At 38.1% G+C, this 15,151-nt stretch overlaps 6 protein-coding genes across 6 annotated transcripts; 1 reads left to right on the top strand and 5 right to left on the bottom strand. All coding sequences in view use genetic code 12, as the record gives it.

Annotated features, from left to right (window-relative positions):
• Positions 1-5: 5 nt before the first annotated feature.
• On the bottom strand, positions 6-1,001 carry CANMA_000896 (uncharacterized protein; the record flags this gene model as incomplete). The annotated part of the gene is made up of 1 exon (XM_051818295.1): positions 6-1,001. One exon carries the CDS (start codon positions 999-1,001, stop codon positions 6-8), a length of 996 nt encoding a protein of 331 aa, XP_051673498.1.
• Positions 1,002-1,421: 420 nt separating this feature from the next.
• CANMA_000895 (uncharacterized protein) lies at positions 1,422-2,036 on the bottom strand (the record flags this gene model as incomplete). Its single annotated transcript, XM_051818294.1, has 1 exon — positions 1,422-2,036. The coding sequence occupies one exon, from the start codon at positions 2,034-2,036 to the stop codon at positions 1,422-1,424; it is 615 nt and encodes a 204-aa protein (XP_051673497.1).
• A 2,909-nt stretch (positions 2,037-4,945) lies between these two features.
• Positions 4,946-7,006, top strand: ZCF21 (Zcf21p; the record flags this gene model as incomplete). The annotated part of the gene is made up of 1 exon (XM_051818293.1): positions 4,946-7,006. One exon carries the CDS (start codon positions 4,946-4,948, stop codon positions 7,004-7,006), a length of 2,061 nt encoding a protein of 686 aa, XP_051673496.1.
• Positions 7,007-7,506: 500 nt separating this feature from the next.
• Positions 7,507-8,187, bottom strand: CANMA_000893 (uncharacterized protein; the record flags this gene model as incomplete). The annotated part of the gene is made up of 1 exon (XM_051818292.1): positions 7,507-8,187. One exon carries the CDS (start codon positions 8,185-8,187, stop codon positions 7,507-7,509), a length of 681 nt encoding a protein of 226 aa, XP_051673495.1.
• A 189-nt stretch (positions 8,188-8,376) lies between these two features.
• On the bottom strand, positions 8,377-11,550 carry CANMA_000892 (uncharacterized protein; the record flags this gene model as incomplete). The annotated part of the gene is made up of 1 exon (XM_051818291.1): positions 8,377-11,550. One exon carries the CDS (start codon positions 11,548-11,550, stop codon positions 8,377-8,379), a length of 3,174 nt encoding a protein of 1,057 aa, XP_051673494.1.
• Positions 11,551-12,904: 1,354 nt separating this feature from the next.
• Positions 12,905-15,094, bottom strand: MLH1 (mismatch repair ATPase; the record flags this gene model as incomplete). Its single annotated transcript, XM_051818290.1, has 1 exon — positions 12,905-15,094. The coding sequence occupies one exon, from the start codon at positions 15,092-15,094 to the stop codon at positions 12,905-12,907; it is 2,190 nt and encodes a 729-aa protein (XP_051673493.1).
• Between the last annotated feature and the right edge of the window lie 57 nt (positions 15,095-15,151).

Here is a 15,151-nt window from a genome sequence, read left to right as displayed (position 1 = left end):
ATGTATCACGAGCTCTTTTTATCGTGCATTTCTTGCCCCCATTTGTAAAGATCATTCTTTAATCGATCTGCCCGCACCATACCATTTCTCAACTGGGTAAGGTTTTCAATATACTCGTGTTGTCTCTGTATACTGACTTGTAAATAATTGATAAGCTCCTCTTTTACGCCTGTTTCATCTTTAGCATCTAACTGATCCTGAAACGTTTCAAAACGTTTCACTGCGGTAGGTAATGCAAAAAAGGGGTCAGCTTGCTCTTCTTCCTCACTCTTGTAGTCGTTTGACGTGTTAGGGTCTTGACTTATGATTGATTTCGCCTTTTCCCTTTTCTTGGCAATCGATTTCTTTTTATCTTCATCTAGCCCATGATCGTAATCTTTTAATCCAATGTTTTCTTCCAACAAGTAAAACCAATCTTCACCATTCAACACTTGAAGCAACTTGTTTAACCAATTTAAATTGTTTTGTTCGAATTCAATCAATTCGATTAGCTCCATGGCTAATTTATTCAATGTTTTCAGTTGGTAGGTTTTGGATATGGCTGGATGGGTAACGAGCTCCAGTGGATGGTTGATTGGTGATAACAATTCAATTATGCGTGATTGTTTCAACGGGTGGATTCGATCTTCATCGCCATATTCATCATCATCAGACCATTCAGCATCATCTCCATCCACGCCGTTGTTATTGTCGTTGCTGTCATTGTAAAACTCACTCCACTTTCTTTTGTTTCTCATATTACCACGTTCTATTGAATGATTAGTCAACACAGTATATTTATCACCATTATACTCTACTGCTTTACTATTAAGACTGTCTAATGATGGATGTTGGAAAAGTAGCTTGAGACCACGATTATATATAGGAAGCGTGTCGTTGGCTTCAAACGTTGTTGCAGTTTTTGTCGATGAATTTGTGGAAACGCCGTCTGGACCTAGCTTGTTTCTCGTAATGAGAGCGTCCTTAAACTGTGCTATTATTTCCAAAGATTTGCTATCCATTTTGCTGAAGTGATTGGGGTTGCTTATCTTGGGCGAGTTGTTCTACCGTGTGTATATATGAATGTGGTTGACTGAACTTTGTTGTGAGGTTTTCAGAGAATTTTATTTTTGTGTTGAAGTTTTTTCTCATCCATTGCAGAGTTGCAGAGCCTCGGAAAGCATGCAAGAGACGTTACGTAATGTAGAGAGTATACAATGAGTTAAGCTGGGAGTATGATGACAGGTATTTCATCTATTAATCAAAAGAGGACTATGGTCATTTACAAGGTGTGCTAGAGGAGTATTATGCAGGCAACACAATATAAAGCATTACTTCCAGCAGTTTTGCTGGTGGTGCTCTTTATGTTTTCCCAAAGAAGCATTGGAGATCAACATATTCAAAGACACTTCGATCGTAAACCATTTAGTAATGACAATGCATTAACTACCGAAAGCCTGCTCTGCGTCTTTCTCCTTCATTCGACTCAGACATCTTTGCTTTATATCGTACAAGTCAACCACACTTCTCTCATGCTTCTTCCCCAACCGTTTTCGCCTATTAGTCAGCTGCAAATCCTGTTTCATTGCATCTCCTACTTGATCCAAATCAACTGCAAATAATCGGGCTCCCAAATTGCACAATTGTAGGCAATGATGCCAATCACGTAAATAATACGCCTTTTCACAAGCATGGAGAAGTTTAGCACTGTCGACTTTGTTTTCTATTGGGTTGAGTTTGTCCAAATCTTCGTAAAGCCACGTTTCGGTATTTATTTGGGGTCCCGATGATCTCCAAAGCGAAAGTTGGTGGGCGTATTCTTCAGCAGTTTGGACTTTACGCTGCTTCGGCTGTGGCTTCTGTTGTTCTTGTTGCTGCTCTTGTTTTTGCTCCAGCTGTAAGGACTCTTCATTGTTTTCTAGCTCCAGCTGTAGTGGTGGTGGTAATGGCGACATAGGAGGAGATGGCTGGGATGGCAGACGTGGTGGTGATGATGATGATGAGGAGGAGGGAGTTACCGCTTTCGACGAGATTGGACTTTTCGGTACATTGCTCATACCGTAGGATCGTATATAGATAATGTGTTTTATTATTTTGGTTCCCCTTAGGTTGTGCATTTTTGTTTTAACGCATCGCAAAGAGGAAAAAAAATTGTAAGACCAAAATAGATTTCAATCTTTTTGGCTGAAGAAACAACTCTGTTTTACAAGAAATATGAATTTAGACAACGATCCCCCTTTCTTCCAGCCAAAGGGCAGAATCCAGTGAGACCCTCTGTGGCTGGTTGTTACAAAAAAGCCATTTTATCCTATACTAAGAAGCATACTTTTTGTCGTTCTTTTATGTAGCGTCGAATACGAACATGAGGTTTACGACGCTGAGAATAAATAGGGACTATATAAAACAATTTACGGAAATGAAGTCAGGTAATCCCTTTTTCCAATTATTACATTGAACCCTTTTTTTTTAATAAGAGTTTTTCTGTTTTAGTGGCAAAGATTTGGTTTGCAAAGCTTGCAAAAAGGTGTTCTTTTATCGATATGGTATTAAAATCACGGACACAATAGATACCTTAGGTATCAACCATGCACCTCTTTTTGGTTCACAGAGTAGCTTATTGAGCTAGCCCGATGACCTGGTAAAGCACATGTAACAGGCCCTTGCAACTTACTCAGGGAAATGTTGATCTAGATTGGAAGCATTTCCGACCCGAGTCAAAACACTATTATTTAACCGAACATGCAATGCTGGTTATACCGCATTGCAACATGGTTACAATTACTCACGGCGACTAAATTCACTTGCACAAAAATAAATTTCGCTTTTCTAGTGATTCGGCTTTATTAAGAAGTAAGAGGACGACAATAAACGTGGGTACAGCGGGAGAACTTAATTTGCTTCGAGTCGACGTGAATGGGATGTAATTAAAGAGTAAAATTACCCAAACCAACAAATTAAAAAGCTTTCAAAACAAAAGAAAGCGGCAATGGACGTCAGTAATTGAAAGGGGTCTATGGTATTTCCGCATTTCCGTTTTTTATTCTTATTATATACATGTTTTGTGTCATTCGTGGCTATGCAGACTTTCGTATACTATTAACTCCAATATGATATGCACAGTTGATAAAAATTATGAAATATTAATAAACTTTTCTTCTCCTTGTTTTTGTATAAGTCCGACCTCTCAAACATCATAGTTCTATATCTACCTCCTTTACGCCACCCAAAATTTACCTTACATATTGCGCTTGCTCTATTTGGTTGTCTTTTCTTATGATGTTGATGTCGTGTCCAAGTCAAAAAATGAAGATCTGCGTAAATTCGGTAGAAAAAATAAAAAACAGAAAAAGAATGGAGAGAACAATAAGACTTCTAAGCCCAAACTCTTCGTTTTCGTCTTCTGCTTTTTCTGTTCTCTGTCTACCTCGTCTTTTTCAGGGGCGCGAAAAATTTAATTTAAACTTAATTTTTTTTTCCTTCTTCTTCTTCTCCTAAAAAAAAACAAAACAAAGGAATGTTGTACAATAGTACACTACCTTTTTTCGATTTGTCCGACTTTGCTGTTTGTTCGCCTGGAATGAAGACAATAATTAATAAGACAAATAAGCAAAAACAAAAAAATTCAGGGTAAAAAACTTATATATGTATTGCTACAGCTAACTGCACATCTACTTTCTTCTTTTATTCATCATTAGAACAATAGCTCTGTTCTAGGACGGTGCTTTTCTATTTTATTCTATTTTTATAAATAAAATTGTCAATTGTAAGAGAGAGACGGGTAAGCGGTTAGTCTCTAATAGACGAAAGATCCGAGCAATTATAGTAAGTAAAATACGTTTCGTATATTCTGCATAATAGCAAAAATAGGAAGGACACGGTTATAAGAGATAAAAATGTCCATTACCACATGCTCTATGCTATGCGAAGCAATGCAAAAGCCTTGTGTTTGGTTTAGATTGCTATTAGACTAACTTTTTTTCTCTTCCTCTCTCCAGCCTTGAAGCCTCGTATATGTACTGAAAAAATTACCCCTATTACTTTCAATACAGCAAAGTTCTAAATACCAAGGCTAAAGAGACACTAACTATGCTCTGCCTTCTTTGCATTTTAATGGAACGATGTGCATACCCTTTCAGTAACACCGAAAGGTAATACATAACAATTGTTGATTGGGCATGTTTTAGCCTTTGACTATTAATATTTTTGTGTTTTGTGAACCAACAAACAAACAAGCATTGCCTTGATCGTAAAATTCCATTGTTAAATACTTTTTTGTTTTTATTTGGACGATGGGTGTGGTTGGGTAACAAAAAATAAAAATTTACGCTTACGGATAAAAAAAAAACTTCTTCTAATGTTCCTGAATGGGGGAGAAAAGAAATTACAATAAAATTGTTTTTCTAAGTTGTTAGAGCATAGTAACAGAGAGTACTACTATACTAACTGAATAATTTTGGGTCATGGTAATCGGCTGTATGGCAGATACAGTTATCTCTTACTCTCTTATTCTCTTACTCTTTCTCTTACGAACTGTGTTCTTCACCTTACGTCATTATCTCCATAGTACAAAAATAGAAAGTTTTATTTTTATTTTATTTTTAATTTTATTTTCTTATTTTTTTTATATTTCCATTTTTGTGTTTCTATTCTATTTGTCTTATATAAAATGATATACGAAATGAAATTGGAAATTGCCGAATCATAAAAATTTAAAACCAAACAAAGAAAAAATTCACAGCATCAAAGCATTTGCCCTTTTTTCTTCATTAAACGTCAGTTAGCCTTTCTCTTTTAGATTTTACCAAGAGACACATAGTACAAAGCATTTTGGAAAGAGGATTATATCTCTTACACTACACACCAGTCACCAATTGTTAAGACAAAAAGAAATAGTTTTGTTTCAATTTGTCCAACTTCAAGCAACGTTAATCACCATTTCAAAATACAAAACAACAGAGTATTTATCATGGATGTGTACCAAAGAGCATTAAAGAACCCAGATCCACCAAAAAAGCCAACTACACACTCAAAATCGAATCTGTTGGAAAGCGAGCCAAAAGTCTCATTTATTCCCGGGGTACCAAGCATTAGTCAGTTGCATCAAGAGCTGCGGCTACAACAAACTCTACAGCCATTACCACCTCTTATACAGCCTCAACAACATTTAAATACCATAGTACCAACGTTTCCTGCTCAACAACTGGCCTTTCCTCCGCAACAATCTCAACCAACATCACAGATACAGACACAGTTTGTGCAACCGCAGCCGCTGCTACAAGTTCCTAACCAAGGGAATATGCAGCCACCGCATACTATCTCGCCCAATAACTCAGTCACCAGCATATACCAAAAGAGGTCGCCAGTGCTAACAACTGCACTCAATCAACAACCAGAGCAAAACCAACAACAACAACAACAACTGGTGCTGCTGCAACAGCACGCTCAATTAAAGCATGATTTCTCGTCAAAGAAAAAGAGAAATTCACGCCGTAAGCATCGCAATTCTCATCTTGGCTGTGGTACATGCAAAAAGAGAAGAATAAAATGTGATGAGACACTACCATCCTGTCTCAACTGTTTAAAGGGGAAGCTTCACTGTGCTTATTTGAACCTCGATAATCATGCAAGAAGTGCCTTACGAATGGCTCAGTATAATCAAAACATGAGACAGGAGAGATCAGAGACTGACAATCTTACTGATGAACAACAGCAACAGCAACAGCAGCAGCAAATAAACCCCCCACTAATTCAACAGCAATCGCAGAACGGCCCAATTCTTGCATCAGTACCAGGTGCACCACCACCGCCGCCACCACCTGGAGTGCCATTAATGGCCAATAGCGGTTCTTTTATCACCGTGCAACAACCGATCGGTCCAGGTCTAGGACCAGGACCAGGCGCCAGCTCAGCCATGCCTTCTACGGCTGTAATGCAGTCACCTTATGGCCCAATATCATTGGTTCCTGTATTGACCAACACTGGTGCCGTTGTATATGCACCCACATCAACTTTGGCAGGTGTTGAACCAGTTTCTCACCAGTCTACACCAACGCCATCAGTGCAACTATCGACACATGCACAGCAGCCACTATCCCAGCCATCTATTCCACTACCACCACAACAACAACAAAGGCCAAATTCAATACGTGGAAGGGTGCCTTCAGTTTTATCAGCATCATCATCAGCAGGCCAAGATACCTCAGTCAAAGTTCCAGCATCAGTGTCTCCATTGCAACAAAATCAACGTCAACGATTGCCATCATTAACGCCGATTACTTCAACAGCTGCCAGCGCAGCAACTTTGGCGTCGCAAAATATACTGATTAAACCAAAACAGCAACAACGAGATGACCAGCAGCATCCTTCCAACACTGATATCAGGTTCCCACCACTCCCTCTCGCACCTATCTCAGTGCCTAGCATCAGTGTATCTAAATCAGTATCATCATCAGTCTCACCTTCAATCAAGTCCGATTCTGAGTTTGTTACCACGCTGAACACAGCGCCTGTATTGTCGCCAATATCAATGGCGAATGACGGTACTAAAGGTGGCCCACTGGCAACGTCTGATAAATCGCCTATCCTTCCAAGCATTTCGCAAATCACGGGACAACAGTCAACCAGATCCCCACCTGGAAGTGCTGGCAATACACCTGCAACTATGAATCTGTATCGAGAAGACCGTGACCGTGACCGCGCTTACACTCGTTCTGAAGCAAACACAGCCTCAGTTTCAAGATCAAGGTCACGCTCACCAACACGATCACATTCTCGCACAACAAGCCCCCAATCAACGGTGCCAAATGCAGCGAATGCTACTATTACTACCACTACTTCAAATGAATCAAATCTAATTCCGAAACTGGGATCGGTGTCTAATTTTGGCTCCCTAAGTATCAAAGAAGAGGAGATTAGTAAAAATGGCGAATTGCTGAAGTTGCCTAAGACTGGTGTCGATGCTGCTGCTACTGCTGCCGATAATGGGTTGCAAGAGGAGAAGGTGTCAATATCGAAATTGATAACTTAATGAAAATAACAATAATGTGTATCTACGAGCACAGAGAGTGGTGTGTGTATGCGAGAAGCATTTATTTAAAACTGTATTAGGACCGTGTGCATGTACTAAGAAAGATGTAATGAGTAACGACGGATGATATTTTATTTAAAGAGTGCAAAGTGAATGTAGTAACAAAAGTTAGAATCGTGCATCAGGTGGGAATCGAATCGCGAAAGGGTAAAAAAAGACGCCACAAGTCCTACCCACTAAGCACGATTGAAAATTTTATAATTTTATCAAGTCAGAGTGGCTCTTTATGCTAATGAACGGATTTTAAGTAACTTTTATTAAGGAGCATCGTGGTCTTTTTGGTCAAACTATGGGCTGTTGGGTTGACCAATTGAGCCGCTTACTTGGTAGACAAAACAACGCTAATGGGAACTGCTCTCTCTATAACAAATATAATACAATGTCTAGATTATAAGTCACATCGTCTCATCTAATTTGCATTAACTCTATACATCTCCTACTTATTTGCCTCCTTTATCTCCACCAGCACCGCCAGCCGCAGCCGCAGCAGCCGCAGCTTTCTTAATTTTCTTCTTATCATCAACCTGTTCAACCTTGACATCCTCCAACCCTTGTTCCTTCAACAACCCCTCAATATACGCTTTTGCTTCATCACTCACATCACCCTGAACTAAAATCTCATCCAATTTCTCGGCATTCTTGGTGACACTAGCACCAGTGGCGAATTTCGATGCAAATGTCTTGGCCAATTTTTTGGAATCAATGTTAAACACCTCTAAACCGGATATACTAATAATGTGTTTCCTCTTGTTTCTTTCAATTCGCTTAATGATGATTTTCGAGCTCAATTTCTTGGCTAATTCCTTTTGTTGTTTTAATTCTTCCCTGTGTTGCTTCTTGGCTAAGTCTTGTTGGATCTTGTTGTTCTGATCAATGGAGAGCGATGAGGTTGCTGCGGCAATGGTGGACACAGGATCTCCTCCTCCTCCTGCTGCTGCTGCTGTTGACTCTGATGAGGTGGTGGTGGTATTGGCAGTGGGGTAGAGTTTAGAGTAGAGGTCAGCGTGATTGGATTGGAGCCATTGTTGGCATTTAGCTAATGAGATGCCAAATTCACAAAATTCAGGTGGGTATGAGCATACTCCACAGTATATTATCTTCTTTGGTTCTATTTCTGACATGTGTGGGTTTGTCGTAACGGGTAGTTGCTGGAATAAACTGAATTTTCATCAACCTCTTCACAGTAATTTTTTTTTCCTTTGTTGAGTTTGTCTCTGTATGCACGCCGTATTCGCAAAACAACCAAAATGTCTATAAAGATACTACCTCTCATTATTAATATATGTATATTATATTAAACACTCTTTTCTCTACATATTTGAATTACAAACTTCAAAACTTCTAGCGGGCCTGCTATCCTCTAACTCCACACATTTCCATAAACTCCTCGTCAACAAAATCTTATCATCAATGATTTCATAAATCTTACTCAAATAAAACCAAACTTCACAATTGTTGGCTCCCACTGGCCAACTCAAAGAATACTGTTCTAACATATTCTTCAATCTAATGATTGCCGCATCCATATCCTTTGTCGAAATGAATAAACTCTTGGTCGACACATCATCAATAAGAAACAATTTTGCCAATCCCAAGATGGCATAACCAAATTCAATTCTACTGTATTTATCACTGCATTGCAAAATTTCCAATGTCCGTTCATATTCTTGCAATGATAAGAATTTCTTGGTCTTGGAACTCAATTGTCCCGTAGCTATAAATGTCTTGATATTGGGTTCGTAAATGGACTCAGCTTCAGCGATACATTGTTCACACTCATCGTATAAATCATTCTTCAAAAACACGCGTGCTGTCCAGAGCCACAACTCTTGAAGCAATTTACGTTCAAGAATGTTATCCCTTGGAGTAGTGCGGTGTGCTGAAGGGATAGAACGCTTCACTGGGGCTGGTGCTGCCACAGAAGCAGCGTTTGATGGCAGTAAACCGGTACGGGAAGGCGATGGCGACAATGGCTTTTCTTGTACGCCATTTCTCAGATCATTGCCGTTTTTAAAAAACTCGGGCTTCTTAATACGTGATCCAGGACCTCCACCACTACTACTTGTCTTTAACGATGACTGCGACACAACCGAGCCCCTTCTTGCTGTCGAGTCGGGTCTCGACATTGGATTGGGAAGTGACTTGGGCAATTTCGAAAGTCTTCTTAATCGATCAACCGTGTGGCTCCGTTTCACATTTGAGCCATTGGATTCGTTAATAACGGAGCCGTTTTGCATAGCTATTGGGTTAGTCTTTGCCAGTGTGTGGGAGACAGAGTAAGCGGCATTGGTTGGAGAGCTAGCTCGTGCTGGTGGTGCTCGTGTTGACCCAACATTTTGTAGCTCAGCAGCGTCAATAAAGCTTGGTCTGTGTGACCATTTTTCATTAGCACCAAAGTTTCGTGATGAAGCAAAGCCGGCACCGTTGTTAGATGTATCAAATGAGACTTCGAAAAGTTCATGATACAACACAAATACCTCCGAGATGAAATCCATCATATATTGTGATCCATGGATCGATTCCAATACTGCCAATTGAGTCAATTTCAATTGCATGATTTCGTATTTGGCATCAGTAGACAATCTAATGTCTCTTTCCTTGTGCTTTAAGATGTACAATCCGGAAATATTTAACGCCTTGTTGATGAATTTCTCAGGTTCTCTAATCTCCAACTTTGGTGGCATATAGCCACTATCAACTTGTTGGTCAATCCCGTTTATATCACCATTTGCCTTACTAACATCATTAAGTAAATTTTCAGGTAGTATATTATCATTGAAACTTGCTGGTTTATTGGCATCGTCGTCATTATTGTTGAATGATGTAATCAACAACACCAAAAGATTCCACGTTTTGAACGATTCGGGGTACCGTTTCAAAATAAATTTACACAACTTTAATGAAGGTTTCAATTGTCCAACATTTGCCAAGGCTAATGCGTAATGGAACAAGTAAACTACATTACCAGTTGAATTGACAATCAATGAGTTTTTGTAATTCTTCAACACTTGTGCCACATGGCCATCAAGAATTTTTTGATTAGTTGATTCGCACGATGACAAGTAGTAGTGGTAGTAACCGATTGAGTGCCATGCTTTTGAAATCAATTCGATAAATTGAGAATGGTCTGATTGCAACACATTTAAATTGTATTTGCGGTACAAAAATGAAAGTGGGTTTCTATCACCAGCATAATTTTCATCATCATAACTCAAATCAATCAAATCGTCAAATTTCGCCATATAATCTTGCAACTGTTTAACATATCTATGTAATTGTTGCAAAACAATAGGTTCGTCGGTGAATTTGAATTTTGGATTAGATTTAAATGACTTGAGTGGATTGAAATGAATGATACAAGTACTGAATGTGTCAATAATGGCTAAAATGTCCTCAACGTGACCACCTTTTAACTCTTGGTCTTTTTCCAAGTAGTCAATATATGTATTGAATGCAGCCAAGGCTTCATCGTACTCATTTAAGTCAATCAATGTGTAAATAAAATTAGAAATGACAATTCTACTTTGATATGTCTTTTTCATAGCATCAACCAAGAATTCTTTTGACAATGACGGCTTGAAAATGGCCAAGTTGAATGGCACATAACTCAATGATTCGTACAAGTTGTTGGTAAAGTCATTAACTTGAGTATTTTCATCACTGGCATCCGGAAATTGAACTCTCAGGTGAATGCATTCATTGATATCAACCACCAAGAACTCAGTATATTCCAGTTTAAAGTTTCTATTAATGAGTTTAGCACTTTCTGGGCGTAAAAGAAAATTAGCTAAGGCGATAATCGCCACTTTATTTTTGAAAAATGGTAATTTGGTCAATTGGTTGCCAAATGATAACTGAATAGTACGATTTTTAGTTAATACAATAGCAACATTACCAAGTAACAAGTCCAACCAGTGATTTGCGGCCACTTGAGATTTAGAAAATGGTTTCGTATAATAATTTAAATAATCAGTCCAGATTGATAACCCATTCTGATTACTCAACCCTAGTAAGACGTAGTATCTAGCTGTCAAATACTGAATAAATTCAAAGACACTAGTAGACACATTAAGATTTTTGCTCACTTGAAAAGTCACTTTGATTGATGTGAGCAATTTGTTCATTTCACGAATATTTCCATCAAGAAATAGTAAATGAGCCATCAATACCGTGTAATATAAATTACTTTCATAGCTTCTTGTTGACTTGTGATAATTTGAGTTGATTGAGGATGTGTAGTTTATCAATTGAGCTAATTTTTCCTTTGGTGAGTAAGTTCCATCATTCGAGGAGACTATATCTTGTACTGATGATAACTCTTCGCCATAAAACTCATTTTGTACTAGTAACTTCAACTGGTAGTCTATAAACACCAATTGTTGAAACAAGTCTTGACTGTCTTGAAATTTTAATACATTTTTTGGGTAACAACCAAAATTGATGGCTTTGACATACTTTTCGTTCTCCGAGTTTTCAATTAACATGATAGTTCAATTAAATGGTTGTGGTGTATAGCCATGCACTAGATGTTCCTTTTGTTGTTAACGATGTAGCACTAAATTTTTATCGTATTTTCGTTGATTTTTGGTCTCCTTGAAAATATATTGTTCACAAGAAATGTTCTGGCTCAAGGGGTGATGCGCTAATAGGCAACTGATGTAGACTAGAAACTTGGATGTATCACAAGTGTGAAAGTGGAGATCTGTTTTGCAATTAGCCTCGGTGTATATCTATAACCACAATGGTGACTAACGTGGTGGCTAATGGTTTCTATCGCACTAGTTACTTTGTTGTAATGGACACCAACACACACAGAGAGAGACTGACTTTAGTTGGGGGAGGGATGTATTTGAAAAGAACTGGTTGGTTACCTCTGTTTAAAATTGTGAATAAAAAGTTGAAATATTTTTAATTTTATTTTCCCCAATTAATTGAATGAATTTCTTGTTGTTGTTGTTGTGTTTGTATAAATGGTAGAGTATGTATCTCTCTCACTCTAAATTGTTTGTGCGTGTGCTTGTGGGTTAAAAAATAAAAATATATATATATATAATTTGGTAGCGTTCCATGTGAAAAATTGAAAAGTTGTACAATTTATTCCCTAATTGAGTAGCATACACGTACCAGACATTAAAAACTCGAATTCAAATGTACATCAACTTAAAATGGTATGTGTCTATCAATAAAAGGTGGAGAACAAGGGGGCTGAAAAGATAAGTAACTCACTCTATTTTACTTGTTCCTTGAAACATATACAAACGTTTCTTCAAACACGCCAATATTTTCTGCGTCCCCTCATTTCACGTTGAGACACACACATTAACAGACACACTTGGCGATTTTTCCTAATCATTTAACCATCTACAAAAGGCTTTTTAATACCAGATTAGTCATCGAGTTACCTTTTTAAACGCGATTTACAAACTACACTTTCTCATCATTTCTTTCCTTGACTAATCCTTGCAAGGCTGAATTTAGTTTCACTTTACAATCATTGTCTTGCAAAAAATGATTCATCTCTCAAGAGCTTGATTGTTTCACATGTTGACGCCTTAAACAAAGCCTTTCATTGTTGTCTTATCTATGTATTTGCCCCACCTCTTGCCCTTACCTTTCATCCTCGCTAACACATGCAGACATCTGCTATTGTTTTTGAAAAACACATGGATCGCACAGCATAACAACTCGATCACAAAAAGTAGAAAAAGAAAGGGTGTACTGACTCCACTTTGGCTTAATTCCGACTATCTCCGTCGTAGAATTATTTTGTGTCCTAAATCTCGTAAATACTCGCAACCATTTAAGTACTACATCTCCAACTACATATATGCCTATCTATCAACACCTTTCAAATACTTTATATAAGCCAGGTAAGTCAGCAATCTGAATCACATCTCTAGCGAGATTCTTTGTTGCTAAAAATTGTTTCTTAATCTCAGGAAACAACACATTTTCCAAATCATGTTCTAATGATTCTCGTTTAGCCACCACTTCAGCAACACCTTCTATCTCAAATCCATCATCTCCATCTTCTTCATCCTCAAATGGTTCGGGGATATACAATAGTGCAATTTGTCTCAATATCCCATGCAAACATTGCTTTTCGTTTTCATAGTTGATCTTTGTACCTAATCGATACAAAAAATACGAAAGTTTTCTAAAATCAGGTTGGATATTTTGCATAATCATGGGAATTGTTGTAAGATTATTATGTTGATCAATCTTGATTTGGAAATATTCGTCAAACATATCCCTCATTTTCATTATACTTGCAATAACCTCATCCATGGGGACTAGCTCATTTTCTCCTTTAAGTTGGTACAATGGCTCCAATATGCTTTGTAGACTAATTGGTTCATCAAATTGTATTTCACCATAATTGCAAAACTCATGCAATGCAACTTGATAGTAAAACTCTAATAAAACAGCAGCATAGTCACATAAATATAGTTTAACATCATATTGAAAACAGCATAACCGTTTAGCTGGATCAATAACACCCACAAAAACTGCTTGGTTGAATACATTGGTTAATGGCCTGTCAATAAAGTCACACAATTCATTTTTCAATGTACTAATAGATTCAAGGTTGACTTCCACTTGTGACCTACTTGGGTTGATAGCTGTCGTAGATACATCTGGCTCATTAATTACTGTAGCATCTCGCACCGCGACTTCATCTTCATCTTCTACTTCTTTTGCTGGGGGCTTCTCGCCTTCAATTAATTCATCATCAATACTATTCAAGATCCGACTAGTGGGGTACTCTGCTTGTAAAAAAGGATTAATCTGGGATTGATTTGCATCAATCCGCACCAATTTATTTTCCTGTCTATATTTCTTCAATGGTTGATTCCTAAACTCATCTAAACTCTCCTCATCCCCCAATTCAAAACTTCGTTTGGAAACAATACTTTGCGTTTGAAATTTCCTTGACGTATCAAAGCTCGACAATATACCATGCACTTTCCCCACAATCACATCAATAATTTCATCTTCATTCAAAAATCTTACTTCTCTTTTAGTTGGATGCACATTAACATCCAAATTCTCCGGTTTAATTTCTAGACTAATGTAGAAAAATGGATAACTTCCCTTGGGAAGGAAAAACTGGAAAACAGAATTAATTGCTCGTTTTAGTGGATCACAGGAAACCAATCGATGGTTGATGAATATAATCGGTTGGATCTTCTTTTTGTTATTATAATTGGCATTAGTTATAGCACCAGTCGCTTTAATTAAACCTAAATTCAAAGCATCATCTACACTGCTACCCCCTTGATTTGGCTCTGTGGAATCAATGGCGATATCCAACAACTCATTAGCAATAGCTGAGCCATAAACCGTCCGTATCCTCTCCTTCAACGGCATGTTTCCTCTGGTATTCAATTGATGCAAAGGATCACCAAATTTCTTGCAACTAAATCCAACATGTTGTGTGTGAACTCCATATCGGCCCACGACATCCAATATCTTGGCAAATTCATCGCTTTTCGACTTTAGTCCCTTGAATCGCGAAGGCAAGTTGTAGAACAAATCTTCCACTGTAATTTGTGTGCCATCTCGACCAGCGATTGGCTTTGGCTGTGACTTACCATCCACCGACGACTTAAAACTAGGTGTACATAGTTTCCCATCTAAATAGAATGCCTTGTACGCCAATTTAGACTCTCGCGTCTTTGTCGTTACCGATAATCGAGATATATGTGATATACTACTCAAAGCTTCGCCTCTGAATCCATATGTAGCAATCAGTTCCAAATCTTCAAACTTGGTGAGCTTGGAAGTAGCAAATCGTTCACATAAAAGAGGTAGGTCCTCCTTATTGATTCCTTCGCCGTTATCAGTAATTTGGAGTAGCTTGAGTCCACCTTCTTTGACAACAATTTCGATATTGGTTGCTTTTGCATCGATTGAGTTTTCCAACATTTCTTTCAATGCATTAGCCGGTTGAATGATTATCTCACCAGCAGCTATCTTGTTGATAACTGACTCGTCTAGCTTCTTTATCGTTTTTGAATCTGACATTTATCGATACTATGGGCTTTACCTCATTGGAGAGTAGGAGCTGCTGCGCAAAGGCTT

Source organism: Candida margitis (assembly GCF_024628925.1).
Source record: "Candida margitis strain CBS 14175 chromosome Unknown scaffold26, whole genome shotgun sequence".
NCBI classification, from domain to species: domain Eukaryota; kingdom Fungi; phylum Ascomycota; class Pichiomycetes; order Serinales; family Debaryomycetaceae; genus Lodderomyces; species Lodderomyces margitis.
Note: the sequence above shows the minus strand (reverse complement) of the source record. Positions and strands in the feature narration are given on the sequence as shown.